Genomic DNA, 17983 nt, shown 5'->3' with positions numbered 1-17983 from the left:
AGCCTTGTATGCGGAGCGTGGGTTTGCTATCTTTAAACTCATCAGCGTGTGAGCAGATGCAGGTGATGAGAACCGATGAAGTGATCAGCAGCTGTGGAAGACACTAAACCACCGGATTAAGTGACACTACACGCGGCAGGAGGTCACAGGATGGAATGTGTCGAGATCGCTTTTAAAGCCAGTTATGCTCCCATGAATGCTCTTAACAACTTTAGCTGCAATATTTGGAGATTTATGGAGATCTGTTAAATACAGAAAGAAAACAGGGTGTGAGTAATGCTAGGAAAAACGCGTTGACACTGTCATAGGAAGCTGATTTCTTTTTTTGTATCACGCTGTAAGCTGTTTTATTTTTATATTCTCAGATGTTAATTTAGCTCATTTCCCATGAGCTCTGAACTGTTGACATGTTTGAAGTGTGAGCTCGTTTATGTGAGAAAAAGAGAGAGAGAGAGTGCCATTTCATACCTCTCCAATCATCCCATTCCAGACGCCACGGACCATCTTTCCATGTTTCCCATTGGTGACCAGATAAAGATCGTATGAAAACTTGATAGTGCGTGAGAGCTTCTTTAGGATGTCTATGCAGAAGCCTTTGCAGCAGAGTTTGGTGTAAGGCTCAGTGTGACCGGTTATACTGCACAAAAGAGAAGTATATATGCACATGTTAAACATTTAGTACAATTTTTAATCTTTCTTTAAAAAAAAAAAAAAAACCCAAGATGAAGTATGGAAAATTGTTCCAAGCAAGTTGCATACTATATTTCAAGCATTCAGAAGCCAAACAATAGCTTTATGTGAGAATTTATGTCAAAAATGGTTATTATGTTACTACTAGGGTGCTTTTGTGTTCTATTTGAAGTTTATCATATAGGTTTAAATAATGGCAAAACTTAATGGGTAATAATGGGTAACTAAATTTCCTTTAACCCATTTAGGAACCATAGTTAAAAAGGTTAAGATTGACATGCTCCCACTGAAAATTTGGTGAAGAGGATCAAAGCGCATGGTTCCAAGGCAAAACATATGGTGTGACACACATCTGAAAGAAAGATTACTGACAGGAAGAATAATTAATTATAACTGGAATAATATAGACACGAATATGGAGAAAGTAAAGGATCTGTGTTACCATAAAAGATTAAGGATTAAGGTAAAATGGCATCTACAGTAGTGGCCAAAAGGGATATTTGTTTTTAATGACCCTGCAAGTTTGATTAAACCATTAAAATATGAGGCCAATATTTAATATTTTTATGATATTTTAAATATGAGGGAAGAACAAAACATTAATCTTGGTTATGGTATTTATCTGACAAAATTACATTTTACTATGCAAAAAGCATAAATGAACTTAATCAGTTATTAATATTATGTTGGTTCTCTGCATGTGTTCATAATTTCTTTGTATGACAGCCCGGTCAAAACTGATGTCCGCACAATTTGGCATGATTCAAAAAGATTGACTCTACACAATATGCTCACAAAAAGCAAATAAACACTGCTCTCTTCAGCAAACTGCTGTGATTTAAAAAGCCATAGCCCAGAATCTAACATAATGCTTGGTTGTGAGCATTCACAATAAAATGTTCCAAAAAAGCGATGGTCTCCATTAACCGTTAGATGCTGGAGGCACTGAGCAGAGAAACTCTGAGAGCAATAATGATACATCACCTCTAACCTCCCCCAGACCTCCTGCGTAATGAGCTGTACGGGGAGTGGACTTGGGGCGGAGGGCCGGCAATGCAGGGTGTGCGGCACTGGCAGCAACCATAACAAAGAAAGACAAATGAAGTGTTTGGAAAGATGAGAGTCTGCCTCTGCAAGCGATCGGGACATAACATAAACAAGCCTGTCTCTTTTCTAGCCAGTCTCACCACCTGCAAACAGAGCTGGCGGTTTGGGTTAAGTGGGCTGTGAATTGAGGATGAGATGTTTAATCAGTCAAACAAACACAAACACACACGAACCACAAGGGACAGAGGGACAAAGTGCATTAGTTTCCTGGTATAATGGACACAGACACCCCTGCTGCCTAGGGAGTGCCAATCAATTATTTTTTTCTTTAAACAAAGTTAATTACAGTACATTGAGTCCTATGGATCTTTGTTATCGTTGGTCTACAGTCAGTTATTGTGAAACAGCTGGATGAGAGATGTACAGTGGCTTGACCTATCTATTTCAGAAATGGGTGTAGCACATTGATCTGGTTGTGGTAGACTAATGCATTTCATATCCAAACACAGCGCCACATTAGTGCCACAGTCTGCTGACCTTGATATACATAAATGCCAGTGACCGCTGGTGCTCTGAGCTTTAGAAAGAGTATACCATATATAGGGGAGACCTAGTTCACACTACACTACCAAGTTTGGCTTCTGTAAGATTTTAAAAAATAATGTTTTTGAAAGAAGTCTCTTATGCTCACCATGGCTACTTTTTTTCTTTTTCAAAAATACAGTAAATATTATTACCATTTAAAATAATTGTTTTCTATTTTTTTTAAACATACATTTGATTTTTTTTAAATGTAATTTATTCCAAAAATGGAGGTAACATTAATTATTGATTTTGCCACCAGATTAATAATAATAATAATAATAATAATAATAATAATAATAATAATAATAATAATAATAATTTGTAACATTTATATAGCGCTTTTCTGGGTACTCAAAGCGCTTTACATAAGGAAGGGGGGAACCTCCTCAACCACCACCAATGTGCAGCATCCACCTGGATGATGTGACGGCAGCCATATTGCTCCAGAATGCTCACCACACACCAGCTGATTGGTGGAGAGGAGACAGACTGATGAAGGTAATCAGTATATGGAGATGATTAGGAAGCCATGATGGATAGAGGCCAATGGGCAAATTTGGCCAGGATGCCGGGGTTACACCCCTACTCTTTTTCAAAGGACATTCTATAAAACAACATCATATGGGACGATATTATGTACTGAATCTTGTCTTAAAGGGCACCTATTATGCCCTTTTTTATAAGATATAAAATAAGTCTCAGATGTCCCCAGAGTGTGTATGTGAGGTTTTAGCTCAAAATACCCCACAGATAATTTTTTACTGCATTAAACGTGCCGTTTTTGTGAGTATCCCTTTGAATGCAAATGAGCTGGTGCCCTGGCCCCCTTTCAAGAAGAGGGCGGAGCTTCAAGAGATCGTGCTCCGGTGTCGAGACAATCTCATCTCACAGTCACAAATGACAAAACAGAAACTGTCGGTGTACAGTTTGAACCAGAGTCGGACAATAATGCCTACTGAACAGATATAGTTTTGTTTAATTATTATAACTATTATAATTATTACTACAAATATAATTATTTGTCATCTTGCTTTTATCCACTATTAGTACAAGCCTGTTGTAGAGGACCCTGTCCGAATGATGGCCACAATTTTACTGAGGAGTTTTATTGTACTTTACACAAAAGACAAAGCTTCTGTTTTACTCCAGAAAGTCACTGTAAGAGCTGAATACACAGTACAAGAAGTGCGCATTAAAGTCTTGTCCATAAACACTCTCTCTCCATTATCATCAACATACACAGCGAATTACATAAAAAACACGTGTTAACAGTAAACAAATATATACAGAACTTTTCAGGGGATGCTTCATAAACTGGTAAACTTTTTATCTGTAAAACAACTCTGATGAACTGTAATAAAGTGTGCGCTCTCCCATTCAGTACTGCCGTGACCAGTAGGCCTATCGTTCTGGAGACTATAAGCTGGATCACGAACAGTTGGTACAAATCCATCCTTGAGTAACAACTTTTTAGCAAAGCCTGCCTTGTATTGCCCTTGGTTCACAAAGCAGTCTGGAGTGAAATGATTTGTGCAAACATAAACGAGTTTGGGTATATTTTGGGGCGCATTACCTTCAAAAACAAAAGTAATCCACTGCATTTTCAGTGGCTCAGATTTTGGGAGTAAATGACGATTGCTATGTTCATTCTTATATCCAACAACAAAACACCTCAATCGCTTAGGAGACATTCTTGTCTATATCTGCTCCGGCATCGAAACAATGGCGGACTGTGTACAGCTCACTCAGGGTGGGTCTATGCTGAAACGGCAGTGTCCGTCAACAGTCGTGGGAGGGGCCTGTGCAAAGTGACATCACTTTGCACAGAATATGCGAACAGCTTGTTCTGAGACTTGTGGATTTGTATCATTATATGGTGGTTGTGTACACACACTGCCAACACACATTTACATTCAAAAGTGAATTTTGCATAATAGGTGGCCTTTAATATATGGAAGTGATACATTAAGACAAAATTATGTAAAAATGTATGGAATGGTTCCCCCAAAAATGAAAATGCTGTCATCATTTACTCACCCTCATGTTGTTACAAACCTGTACGAGTTTCTTCTGTTGAACACAAAAGAAGATATTTGGAAGATTTTTGGTTCCCAGATAGTTGACGGTAGCCATTGACCTCTAAAAATACTATGGAATTAATGGCCGTCAATTGTCTGGTTACCAACATTCTTCAAAATATCAGGTTTGGAACAACTTGAGGGTGAGTAAATGATGACAAAATTTTCATTTTGCGTTAATTATCCCTTTAAGTAGAGAATTCTCAAATTATTTAACAGTTTGAAACCAATATACAAAGCTAGTGCTAGAGAAAACATGTGTTTGTGTAATTGGACTTTTGACTCAAAACCTTTGTGTTTGTGACAATAAACCCCAGTCTCCCCAACCATATTTTGGTATACACTTACTTTAAAGGGGTGATGAATTGAGAAATCAACTTTCCCTTGAGCTTTGATATATAAAAGGTCATGGTAATATAAGAATATTCTGTAAGTTTCAGAGCTGAAAACGTCCTTGTTAGTCAAAGAAAAGCTTTTATTGACATGTGAGAGTGTAGTGAAGTACCGCCTCAACAGAAGAAGAACAACGCCTGATTTTGTAGCCCCGCCCACCGACTTGTGCCACTAACATGACAGCTAAGAGCAGCATAGAACTAAACAGCATCGAATTTCTAGGCAGTAAACATACCACATGCTTTTCGGATTCGGATTTTTAAGAATTCGGATTCCAATACTATGAATGCATGGATGAACTTTATTTTTAATGAATATCCAGCTCACGTGGGGAAGACATTGCACATATGTTCATTTAACCACGGAGTCGTTTGTAAACAAGAGTCTAGATTTGCAGACAGGATGAGATTACATGAACGAATGAAACAACACACTAATGTGAATAAAAATGTTTTTTTTTATGTGATAGTATTGCATTGTTACAGATCGTTTGATATCTATGGATTATGTGTACGTGTCTAACAGGACATACCTTAGCATGCTGTCACAGGCTGGAGAATCCTTTATTTGTGGTGTTCTTGGTTCATTACGGTCTTGATGTGCGTTGTTCACTCTCTTGACTCGAAATTTGAAGGGTGCGTGCTGTGTCTACGGTTCGCGCTTATATTCATCGACCGGGCAGGCCAAGTAACGTTAATAAAAAAAATAACATTCCAATCAATCGCGGGTGGATGAGAGATGAATCATTGTGTTTGTTTGATAAAGTCATGTTGCGAGCCCTCTCTGTGGACTGGGCGATTCATTCCGGTTGTCGTTTGCCACACACTGACAGGGGGAGCAGAAGCTCATTAAATATGCAAATCTTATCCAATCCTAGACGTGGGCGTTTACTTCCAAATCTTCAGTGCGGCACGCCCATGAAAACAGAGCGTGTCTTCAGAGAGCCTCAAAACTAAGGCAGAAAATAGCCTATTACTTATTCATTATGATGTTTTTGAATGTAAACACCACGCGAACGCAATAAGTTGACCTCAGACAACAGTATAAAAAAATAAAAAAAGCCAGTTCATGACCCCTTTAAATCCTGAATAATAGTTTTCCCATTTGTATGAATGTCTAATTAACATGTGTAAAACACATTGGTAGACAAGACTTGGGAATCATTGTATAATAAATCCATAAATTAATTCAAACATAAAATGCACATTGTTACCTCCGCTCCAATTAAAAGCAGTTGTCACACTTTCCAGAACATTCTGAACATGGGTGCCAATTAGCATGAAGGTGTGTGATGGGCCCAGAGCAGAACGTCACCATTACAGTTATTGATCATTGTTTCCCCTTCAGCCATCACACGCTCCCCAAGGGGTGATTACTCTGCTTTATGATTTATTTACACTCTCTCCTCTCAGCATGGAGCCATAATGAGCCTGTCATCTCTCTCTCTCTCTCTCTCTCTCTCTCTCTCTCTCTCTCTCTCTCTCTTTCTCTCGCCATGACACACTCCTCACTCAGCATGTGTTACCACCAAATCACTGAATCTGCTTTCATTTACCTGGAGGAAGCAACTTTTGGAATTACACTATTTTATTGTTCATGTCTAGGAATTCCACAGACAAAAGAAAGCAAATTACTGTGATCAAGGATCACAAATGGCAAGTTTATTCCTAGGGCAAGGAGGATTGAGGGATTAATTGCTGGAATGAGCAAAACAATTCCTAATAATAGGTTTGGGGTCTTCAATCAATTGATCTTCTGTTTAAATCATTAAGCCCTCTGGTAAATGAAAATGAGACTTGGTGGCATTCAATGAGAGCATGGAAATTTTAGTAAGTCTTTTTATAAGTCTTTGCTATAAGGTGATGTTCTCATAAAAGAGGTAGAGTGCATCGCTGCTAAACACGACTAAACAATTTTAAGGCCAACATATGTAACTAAGCCAGTCTCAACTTGACAGTAAATATATGTTGGATCTCATATGTATGTGTATGAATGTATATACATATACACACACACAAACACAGGGCTTGACATTAACACCAGCCAACCCGCCATTTGCGGGTGTATTTCAGCTTTGGCGTGTAACACAGTCACTCCCACTAGCCACTTCGGCAGGTTGAATTTTATTGTAGTCTTCTCAAAACAAAAGGTATCTGTTATAATTGCGTCGCGTATTATAACCAATCACACGATTCTGTTGAGCTTATTAATGCAATGTCTAATAATTAGAGGGTGTTCAGATTAGTCATCGCTGAAACATCAGAGTTTTGTTCAGAGCGCGCTCCAACTCACTGAACTCTGCACTCTCATCATAAATGGACTGCATTTATAAAGCGCTTTTAACAGACCAATGGCCATCCAAAGCGCTTTACACATTGCCTCACATTCACCCATTCACACACCAACGGCGGTGTCTGCCATGCAAGGCGCCATCCAGCTCGTCGGGAGCAGCTGGGGTTAGGTGTCTTGCTCATGGACACCTCGATACTTGGTCAGGTGGAACCGGGGATCGAACCACCAACCTTCCGGTTTGTAGACAACCTACATGAACCACTGAGCCACTGCCACCCCAAAACAACAAAGCAGCGATGTACGTAGGAGATTCATTCATCACACAGCGATTGACTGTTTTTGTTCTATTTCATCAGCGAAAATAGTTTCAAAAAAGATCACAGCAGAACCATAGCGCATCTGATGTAACTGGCATAAAGTTGGCTTGACGTTCGATAATAATGATTTTAGGGACCGTCTCTAAAGTTACATACGACATTGGTATAGCCTACACGTTTCTAACTTCAAAAGCATTTGAAGAGAATGACTTACAGTCATAAAACCAACTGTAAAATGTAGATGTCTAGATGTAGATATCAGGTGTGATGCACACCTTTTAGATTTTTGATATTTGATCAAATAAACTGTCACAGGAAAATATTGATATGTATTTCACTAGGCTACTGCATAGGCTCATAAACAAAATATGCTAGATTTAAATATGTGAGCTGATAGAACACTGATGAGAATATTGCTCAAGAATAAATTATATTTACACAATAAATCAAAAAGTAACTGTTAGTGTTTCGTGTCTAGATTAAGGAGCTTTACACACATTATCAGAGCTAAACAGACCTATTTGACGTCCTGTCATTTCATGTAGACTTGATTTGGGTGTGTACAGTGGTCATTTACATATAGACAACAACAAATTTCCAAACACCACAATTTTGGCCAGTGAAAATGCTGAGTGGCTAGTAGTAACTTTGGTAAACCACTAGCCGCAGGGGCTGGTGAGCAAAAAAGTTAATGTCAAGCCCTGCACACACACGCGCGCGCACACACGCACACGCACACGCACACGCACACGCACACACACACACACACCATGTTCATCATGCATCTGGGAACTCTTCCAAACTCATATGCCTTTTTTTTTTACGTGGAACACAAAAGGAAAACATCTGAAGAACGGTTCTATTGCTACAAAATATAAAAAAACACACCAAAGAAGGCAGTTCAAGTTTTCAGATCTCATATGATAGCTTTGTAAGGAAAATGTATTGTGTTAATCTCTGATAATCTTTACCTCCAGTGAGCTGTTAACTTGAGAACTGCTACGACCAGTTCATTAAGTCAACGAGTTGCACTCGAGAATTTGTTTTTATCTTTTTCCCTTTTTTGTGTGAACTATCCCTTTAAATAATACTCCATTTAGATACTGTAATTAGCTGCCTCTCAAACTCTCCACAAGCTCACAGACGCAACATCCCAACAAAGTGTGTAATAGGCTTGCTGGACTGTAACAAGTTGCATATGCTAAGTGACTCTCATGGCATATTGCTAAATGGGGATGTTTGCCAGGTTTGTGTAGGCTAAATTAGACTTTTCTTTTTAATTAGCAGTCTGTTTTTTTTCTTCAGCTCTGCCATCTAATATCAGAAAAAGCTGGCAAATATTATATAAAACAGTGGTACGTACTGTAGGAAGGTATGCTGGAGATTGTCAAACTTGTAATATTAAATGTTAGACGTTTCCACCTAAAATTTTGTAAAACTCTTTCTCGGTTTCAAATGTTCTGTATTTGTATTTTGTATGGTGACTCATTCTTGAAAGTGAAAAGGTTGCTGCTGCTTTTTTTTATAATTATTATTAATGGGTACCTATTATCCCTGTACTAGGTACAATCCATCCAGTGGACACTCTTTATTGCTCGCCTTAATAAGAGACAATTCATTTTAAAGATCAATGTAATCAAATAGTACATTTGCATGTGCAGCAGAGAGAGGATGATGTAATGTGGAGACTGTGCTCTTTATGAAATGTTCTGGATATTGGTCTCATAAACAACCCCATTTGATGAATACCTTCATAAACAACAGCCACAGATGTTGACCTTTTGAAGTCACATTCACAGGTGTACCTTTCAGTCCGGTTGGACTGCCGACGGCATGGCACAGTATTGCGCACACAAGTGCCTGTGGCAGGATCAACACTCTCCACAATGACGAAAGGCCTCTCCTCCAGCGTGGCCACAGTCAGATGACGGTTGTCAGACACAGGCTCCAGAAAGCTTCCATATCGGGGCCATACAGGGTAACGCACCTGCAGAATCCCTTCCTCGTAGCTTCCTACCTGTGGAGGGTTTCAGAAGAGGTTTAAATATGGATTAAACCTCATGGATTGTAAACAAAGCAAAGGTTAAAACACAAAGGTTTATACTGTACAAACTGTATATTCTATCCCCTAACACTAACCCTACCCCTAAACCTACCCATCACAGAAAACCTTCTGCATTTTTACATTTTCAAAAAACTTCTGTATGATTTATAAGCTTGTTTCCTTATTGGGACCTCAATTTAGGTCCCCACTGAGATAGAAAAACATGTACACACAGACATTTCTTCATTGACTTCTACTATTTTTATATTGATTAACTGATTTTTATACTAAATATATTTTCTATGCCTAAATCTTGAAGCTTTTCCTCACATAAATCCTTTTGCATTTTTAGACATCCATTAACCCTAAAACCTGACATATCAAATAATTGTCAGAAAATAATAAAACATTTTGTTGTTGTTGAATTGAGAATTGTGAGATATAAAGTCAGAATTGTGAGTTATAAAATCAGAATTGTGAGATATAAAGTCAGAATTTCAAATTATAAAGTCAGAATTGCGAGTCATAAAGTCAGAATTGCGAGTCATAAAGTAAGAATTGTGAGATATAAAATCAGAATTTCAAGTTATAAAGTCAGAATTGCAAGTCATAAAGTCAGAATTGCGAGTCTGTGAGATATAAAGTCAGAATTGCGAGATATAAAGTCAGAATGGCGAGACATAAAGTCAGAATTGTGAGATATAAATTCCGAATTGTGAGTCATGAAGTCAGAATTGCGAGATATAAAGTCAGAATTGCGAGATAGTGAGTCATAAAGTCAGAATTGCGAGATAGTGAATCATAAAGTCAGAATTGTGAGTCATAAAGTCAGAATTGCGAGATATAAAGTCAGAATTGCGAGACATAAAGTCAGAATTGTGAGTTATAAAGTCCGAATTGTGAGTCATAAAGTCCGAATTGTGAGATATAAAGTCAGAATTACGAGATATAAAGTCAGAATTGCGAGACATAAAGTCAGAATTGTGAGTTATAAAGTCCGAATTGTGAGTCATAAAGTCCGAATTGTGAGATATAAAGTCAGAATTACGAGATATAAAGTCAGAATTGCGAGACATAAAGTCAGAATTGCGAGATATAAAGTCAGAATTGTGAGTCATAAAGTCAGAATTGTGAGATATAAAGTCAGAATTATGAGATATAAAGTCAGAATTGTGAGACATAAAGTCAGAATTGCGAGATATAAAGTCAGAATTGCAAGATATAAATTAAGAATTGTGAGATATAAAGTCAGAATTGGGAGTCATAAAGTCAAAATTGCGAGTTATAAAGTCAGAATTGTGAGATATAAAGTCAGAATTGCGAGATATAAAGTCAGAATTGTGAGATATAAAGTCAGAATTGCGAGTTAAAAAGTCAGAATTGTGAGATATAAAGTCAGAATTGTGAGATATAAAGTCAGAATTGCCAGATAAAGTCGGAATTTTGAGATATAAAGTCAGAATTGTGAGATATAAAGTCAGAATTGCGAGTCATAAAGTCAGAATTACGAGTTATAAAGTCAGAATTGCGAGTTATAAAGTCAGAATTGTGAGATATAAAGTCAGAATTGTGAGCTATAAAGTCAGAATTGCGAGATATAAAGTCAGAATTGCGAGTTAAAAAGTCAGAATTGTGAGATATAAAGTCAGAATTGCCAGATAAAGTCAGAATTGTGAGATATAAAGTCAGAATTGTGAGATATAAAGTCAGAATTGTGAGATATAAAGTCAAAATTGTGAGATATAAAGTCAGAATTGCAAGTTATAGTCAGAATTGTGCGATATAAAGTCAGAATTGTGAGTCATAAAGTCAGAATTGCGAGATATGAAGTCAGAATTGTGAGATATAGTCAGAATTGCGAGATAAAAATTCAGAATTACGAAATATAAAGTCAGAATTGCGAGATATAAATTAAGAATTTTGAGATAAAAAGTCAGAATTGTGAGATATAAAGTCAGAATTGCCAGATAAAGTCGGAATTTTGAGATATAAAGTCAGAATTGTGAGATATAAAGTCAGAATTGCGAGTCATAAAGTCAGAATTACGAGTTATAAAGTCAGAATTGTGAGATATAAAGTCAGAATTGCAAGTTATAGTCAGAATTGTGCGATATAAAGTCAGAATTGTGAGTCATAAAGTCAGAATTGCGAGATATGAAGTCAGAATTGTGAGATATAGTCAGAATTGCGAGATAAAAATTCAGAATTACGAAATATAAAGTCAGAATTGCGAGATATAAATTAAGAATTTTGAGATAAAAAGTCAGAATTGTGAGATATAAAGTCAGAATTGCCAGATAAAGTCGGAATTTTGAGATATAAAGTCAGAATTGTGAGATATAAAGTCAGAATTGCGAGTCATAAAGTCAGAATTACGAGTTATAAAGTCAGAATTGCGAGTTATAAAGTCAGAATTGTGAGATATAAAGTCAGAATTGTGAGCTATAAAGTCAGAATTGCGAGATATAAAGTCAGAATTGCAAGTTATAAAGTCAGAATTGTGAGATATAGAGTCAGAATTGCCAGATAAAGTCAGAATTGTGAGATATAAAGTCGGAATTGTGAGATATAAAGTCAGAATTGTGAGATATAAAGTCAGAATTGTGAGATATAAAATCAGAATTGTGAGATATAAAGTCAGAATTGTGAGATATAAAGTCAATATTGTGAGATATAAAGTCAGAATTGCAAGTTATAGTCAGAATTGTGAGATAAAGTCAGAATTGCCAGATAAAGTCAGAATTGTGAGATATAAAGTCGGAATTGTGAGATATAAAGTCAGAATTGTGAGATATAAAGTCAGAATTGCGAGATATAAAGTCAGAATTGCGAGATAAAAATGCAAAATTACGAAATATAAAGTCAGAATTGCGAGATATAAATTAAGAATTTTGAAATATTAAGTCAGAATTGTAAGTAATAAAGTCAAAATTGCGAGTTATAAAGTAAGAATTGTGAGATATAAAGTCAGAATTGTGAGATATAAAGTCAGAATTGTGAGATATAAAGTCAAAATTGTGAGATATAAAGTCAGAATTGCAAGTTATAGTCAGAATTGTGCGATATAAAGTCAGAATTGTGAGTCATAGAGTCAGAATTGCGAGATATGAAGTCAGAATTGTGAGATATAGTCAGAATTGCGAGATAAAAATTCAGAATTACGAAATATAAAGTCAGAATTGCGAGATATAAATTAAGAATTTTGAGATAAAAAGTCAGAATTGTGAGATATAAAGTCAGAATTGCCAGATAAAGTCGGAATTTTGAGATATAAAGTCAGAATTGTGAGATATAAAGTCAGAATTGCGAGTCATAAAGTCAGAATTACGAGTTATAAAGTCAGAATTGCGAGTTATAAAGTCAGAATTGTGAGATATAAAGTCAGAATTGTGAGCTATAAAGTCAGAATTGCGAGATATAAAGTCAGAATTGCAAGTTATAAAGTCAGAATTGTGAGATATAGAGTCAGAATTGCCAGATAAAGTCAGAATTGTGAGATATAAAGTCGGAATTGTGAGATATAAAGTCAGAATTGTGAGATATAAAGTCAGAATTGTGAGATATAAAATCAGAATTGTGAGATATAAAGTCAGAATTGTGAGATATAAAGTCAATATTGTGAGATATAAAGTCAGAATTGCAAGTTATAGTCAGAATTGTGAGATAAAGTCAGAATTGCCAGATAAAGTCAGAATTGTGAGATATAAAGTCGGAATTGTGAGATATAAAGTCAGAATTGTGAGATATAAAGTCAGAATTGCGAGATATAAAGTCAGAATTGCGAGATAAAAATGCAAAATTACGAAATATAAAGTCAGAATTGCGAGATATAAATTAAGAATTTTGAGATATTAAGTCAGAATTGTAAGTAATAAAGTCAAAATTGCGAGTTATAAAGTAAGAATTGTGAGATATAAAGTCAGAATTGCGAGATATAAAGTCAGAATTGAGATATAAAGTCAGAATTGCCAGATAAAGTCAGAATTGTGAGATATAAAGTCAGAATTGTAAGATATAAAGTCAGAATTGTGAGATATAAAGTCAGAATTGCAAGTCATAAAGTCAGAATTACGAGTTATAAAGTCAGAAATTGCGAGTTATAAAGTCAGAATTGTGAATTATACAGTCAGAATTGTGAGATATAAAGTCAGAATTGCGAGATATAAAGTCAGAATTGCGAGATATAAAGTCAGAATTGCGAGATATAAAGTAAGAATTGCGAGTCATAAAGTCAGAATTGTGAGATATAAAGTCAGAATTGCGAGTCATAAAGTCAGAATTGTGAGATATAAAGTCAGAATTGCGAGTCATAAAGTCAGAATTACGAGTTATAAAGTCAGAAATTGCAAGTTATAAAGTCAGAATTGTGAGTTATAAAGTCAGAATTGTGAGATATAAAGTCAGAATTACGAGTTATAAAGTCAGAATTGCGAGTCATAAAGTCAGAACTACGAGTTATAAAGTCAGAAATTGCGATTTATAAAGTCAGAATTGCGAGTTATAAAGTCAGAATTGCGAGATATAAAGTCAGAATTGCGAGTCATAAAGTCAGAATTGTGAGATATAAAGTCAGAATTGCGAGTTATAAAGTTAGAATTGTGAGATATAAAGTCAGAATTGCGCAATATAAAGTCAGAATTGTGAGATATAAAGTCAGAATTGCGAGTCAAAGTCAGAATTACGAGTCATAAAGTCAGAATTGCGAGTTATAAAGTTAGAATTGTGAGATATAAAGTCAGAATTGTGAGATATAAAGTCAGAATTGCGAGTCATAAAGTCAGAATTGTGAGATATAAAGTCAGAATTGTGAGATATAAAGTCAGAATTGAGAGTTATAAAGTTAGAATTGTGAGATATAAAGTCAGAGTTGCGAGTTATAAAGTCAGAATTGTGAGATATAAAGTCAGAATTGTGAGATATAAAGTCAGAATTGTGAGATATAAAGTCAGAATTGCGAGCCATAAAGTCAGAATCGTGAGATATAAAGTCAGAAATTGCGAGTCATAAAGTCAGAATTGTGAGATATAAAGTCAGAATTGTGAGATATAAAGTCAGAATTGTGAGATATAAAGTCAGAATTACGAGTTATAAAGTCAGAATTGTGAGATATAAAGTCAGAATTGCGAGTCATAAAGTCAGAATTACGAGTCATAAAGTCAGAATTGCGAGTTATAAAGTTAGAATTGTGAGATATAAAGTCAGAATTGTGAGATATAAAGTCAGAATTGCGAGTCATAAAGTCAGAATTGTGAGATATAAAGTCAGAATTGTGAGATATAAAGTCAGAATTGCGAGTTATAAAGTTAGAATTGTGAGATATAAAGTCAGAATTGCAAGTTATAAAGTCAGAATTGTGAGATATAAAGTCAAAATTGTGAGATATAAAGTCAGAATTGTGAGATATAAAGTCAGAATTGCGAGCCATAAAGTCAGAATCGTGAGATATAAAGTCAGAAATTGCGAGTCATAAAGTCAGAATTGTGAGATATAAAGTCAGAATTGTGAGATATAAAGTCAGAATTGTGAGATATAAAGTCAGAATTTCGAGTTATAAAGTCAGAAATTGCGAGTTATAAAGTCAGAATTGCGAGTTATAAAGTCAGAATTGTGAGATATAAAGTCAGAATTGTGAGATATAAAGTCAGAATTGTGAGATATAAAGTCAGAATTGTGAGATATAAAGTCAGAATTTCGAGTTATAAAGTCAGAAATTGCGAGTTATAAAGTCAGAATTGCGAGATATAAAGTCAAAACTGCCAGATAAAGTCAGAATTGTGAGATATAAAGTCGGAATTGTGAGATATAAAGTCAGAATTGTGAGATATAAAGTCAGAATTGTGAGTCAAAGTCAGAATTACAAAATATAAAGTCAGAATTGCGAGATATAAAGTCAGAATTGTAAGTCATAAAGTCAAAATTGCGAGTTATAAAGTCAGAATTGCGAGATATTAAGTCAGAATTGGAAGTCATAAAGTCAAAATTGCGAGTTATAAAGTCAGAATTGTGAGATATAAAGTCAGAATTGCAAGTTATAAAGTCAGAATTTTGAGATATAAAGTCAGAATTGCCAGATAAAGTCAGAATTGTGAGATATAAAGTCAGAATTGTAAGATATAAAGTCAGAATTGTGAAATATAAAGTCAGAATTGTGAGATATAAAGTCAGAATTGCGAGTCATAAAGTCAGAATTACGAGTTATAAAGTCAGAAATTGCGAGTTATAAAGTCAGAATTGTGAGTTATAAAGTCAGAATTGTGAGATATAAAGTCAGAAATACGAGTTATAAAGTCGGAATAGTGAGATATAAAGTCAGAATTGCAAGTTATAGTCAGAATTGTGAGATATAAAGTCAGAATTGCCAGATAAAGTCAAAATTGTGAGATATAAAGTCAGAATTGCAAGTTATAGTCAGAATTGTGAGATATAAAGTAAGAATTACGAGTTATAAAGTCAGAATTGCGAGTCCTAAAGTCAGAATTACGAGTTATAAAGTCAGAAATTGCGAGTTATAAAGTCAGAATTGCGAGTTATAAAGTCAGAATTGTGAGATATAAAGTCAGAATTGCGAGTCATAAAGTCAGAATTGTGAGATATAAAGTCAGAATTGCGAGTTATAAAGTTAGAATTGTGAGATATAAAGTCAGAATTGCGCGATATAAAGTCAGAATTGTGAGATATAAAGTCAGAATTGCGAGTCAAAAAGTCAGAATTACGAGTCATAAAGTCAGAATTGCGAGTTATAAAGTTAGAATTGTGAGATATAAAGTCAGAATTGTGAGATATAAAGTCAGAATTGCGAGTCATAAAGTCAGAATTGTGAGATATAAAGTCAGAATTGTGAGATATAAAGTCAGAATTGCGAGTCATAAAGTCAGAATTACGAGTTATAAAGTCAGAAATTGCGAGTTATAAAGTCAGAATTGTGAGTTATAAAGTCAGAATTGTGAGATATAAAGTCAGAATTACGAGTTATAAAGTCGGAATAGTGAGATATAGGGCCCTATTTTAACGATCTGAAACGCAAGTTTCAAAGCGCGAAGCGCAAGTAACTTTGTGGGCGGGTCTCGGCGCTGTTGCTATTTTCCCGGCGGGATAAATGGCTCTTGCGCCCGGCGCAAATCTAAAATGGGTTGGTCTGAAGTAGCTTCATTATTCATAGGTGTGGTTTGGGCGTAACGTGAATAAACCAATCCGAGCGTCATCCAACATTCCCTTTAAAAGCAGGTGCGCAAGTTCCATTATGGATTGCTATTATTATGGCGTATTTACCAGGCGCACGCCAGGAGCGGTTCACAGCCGAGGAGACTGATGTGCTTGTAAGAGCAGTGAAAGACAGAGAAGTGAAGTTGTAATGTTGTACATTATGGTAAAGGTGATTTCACAGTCTTTTTTTTTTCAGTCTTTCAGTTTTTTCAGTTTTTCAGTCGATTTTTTTTCCTGGTTCTTGACGGACAAACCAATTTGTCAGATGTCCTTATATAGGCTACATATATGTCTTGCCACTATTGGGCAAACAGGTCTTATCCTTATTACAATTAGCCTGAATCATTTGTAAGCTAGATTTATGCCTATTTTTTCACATCTTCGTGGCACACCACAATGATTTCCGTCATGTCATGTGTTAATATTTTTTTAGTGTAACAATTTATGATTTGCAAAAATAACTGTTGCATCTGTGTTACATGAGCAAAGTGTATGCGCGTTGTGCACGCTATACATTATGGTCAAGCATGCGCCCTTAAAATAGCATAATGAACAACGCGCAACGCGCCACTGACTTTAGACTAGGTTTTTTCTGGTCAGTGGCGCAATTGTTTAATGGAACAGCAAAATAGCACCAGGGATTGTTTGCGCCGGAACACGCCTCCTTTTTTGCGCTGAACCGCCCAGGGAGCGCAAGTTCATTCACTAGTTTAGCGACGTGCTTCTGTGGAGGGAAAAGCGCGCTTTGCGCGGGTGCAAAATAGGAATGACACATGCGTCGGTGTACAAAGTCAATTGCGCTGGGTGCAAGATAGGGCCCATAAAGTCAGAATTGCAAGTTATAGTCAGAATTGTGAGATATAAAGTCAGAATTGCCAGATAAAGTCAAAATTGTGAGATATAAAGTTAGAATTGCAAGTTATAGTCAGAATTGTGAGATATAAAGTCAGAATTGCGAGTCATAAAGTAAGAATTGCGAGTTATAAAGTCAGAAATTGCGAGTTATAAAGTCAGAATTGTGAGTTATAAAGTCAGAATTGTGAGATATAAAGTCAGAATTGGGAGTTATAAAGTTAGAATTGTGAGATATAAAGTCAGAATTGCGCGATATAAAGTCAGAATTGCGAGTCATGAAGTCAGAATTACAAGTTATAAAGTCAGAATTGAGATATAAAGTCAGAATTGCGAGTCATAAAGTCAGAATTGTGAGATATAAAGTCAGAATTGTGAGTTATAAAGTTAGAATTGCGAGATATAAAGTCAGAATTGCGCGATATAAAGTCAGAATTGTGAGATATAAAGTCAGAATTGCGAGTCATAAAGTCAGAATTGTG

At 35.7% G+C, this 17983-nt stretch overlaps 1 protein-coding gene across 1 annotated transcript in view; it reads right to left on the bottom strand.

Annotated features, from left to right (window-relative positions):
- grin2cb (glutamate receptor, ionotropic, N-methyl D-aspartate 2Cb) overlaps positions 1-17983 on the bottom strand; it is a gene marked incomplete at both ends in the record, with an annotated part of 47670 nt that overhangs the window by 10489 nt on the left and 19198 nt on the right. Inside the window, 2 exons of the mRNA XM_079845872.1 lie at positions 469-637; positions 9208-9419. Coding sequence (XP_079701998.1) covers positions 469-637; positions 9208-9419 — 381 coding nt within the window. The remainder of the gene's footprint in view (positions 1-468; positions 638-9207; positions 9420-17983) is intronic.

Source organism: Gobio gobio (genome assembly GCF_949357685.1).
Source record: "Gobio gobio genome assembly, chromosome: 20".
NCBI lineage: Eukaryota > Metazoa > Chordata > Actinopteri > Cypriniformes > Gobionidae > Gobio > Gobio gobio.
The sequence above is the reverse complement of the archived record's forward strand: the minus strand, read 5'-3'. Positions and strand labels throughout refer to the sequence as shown.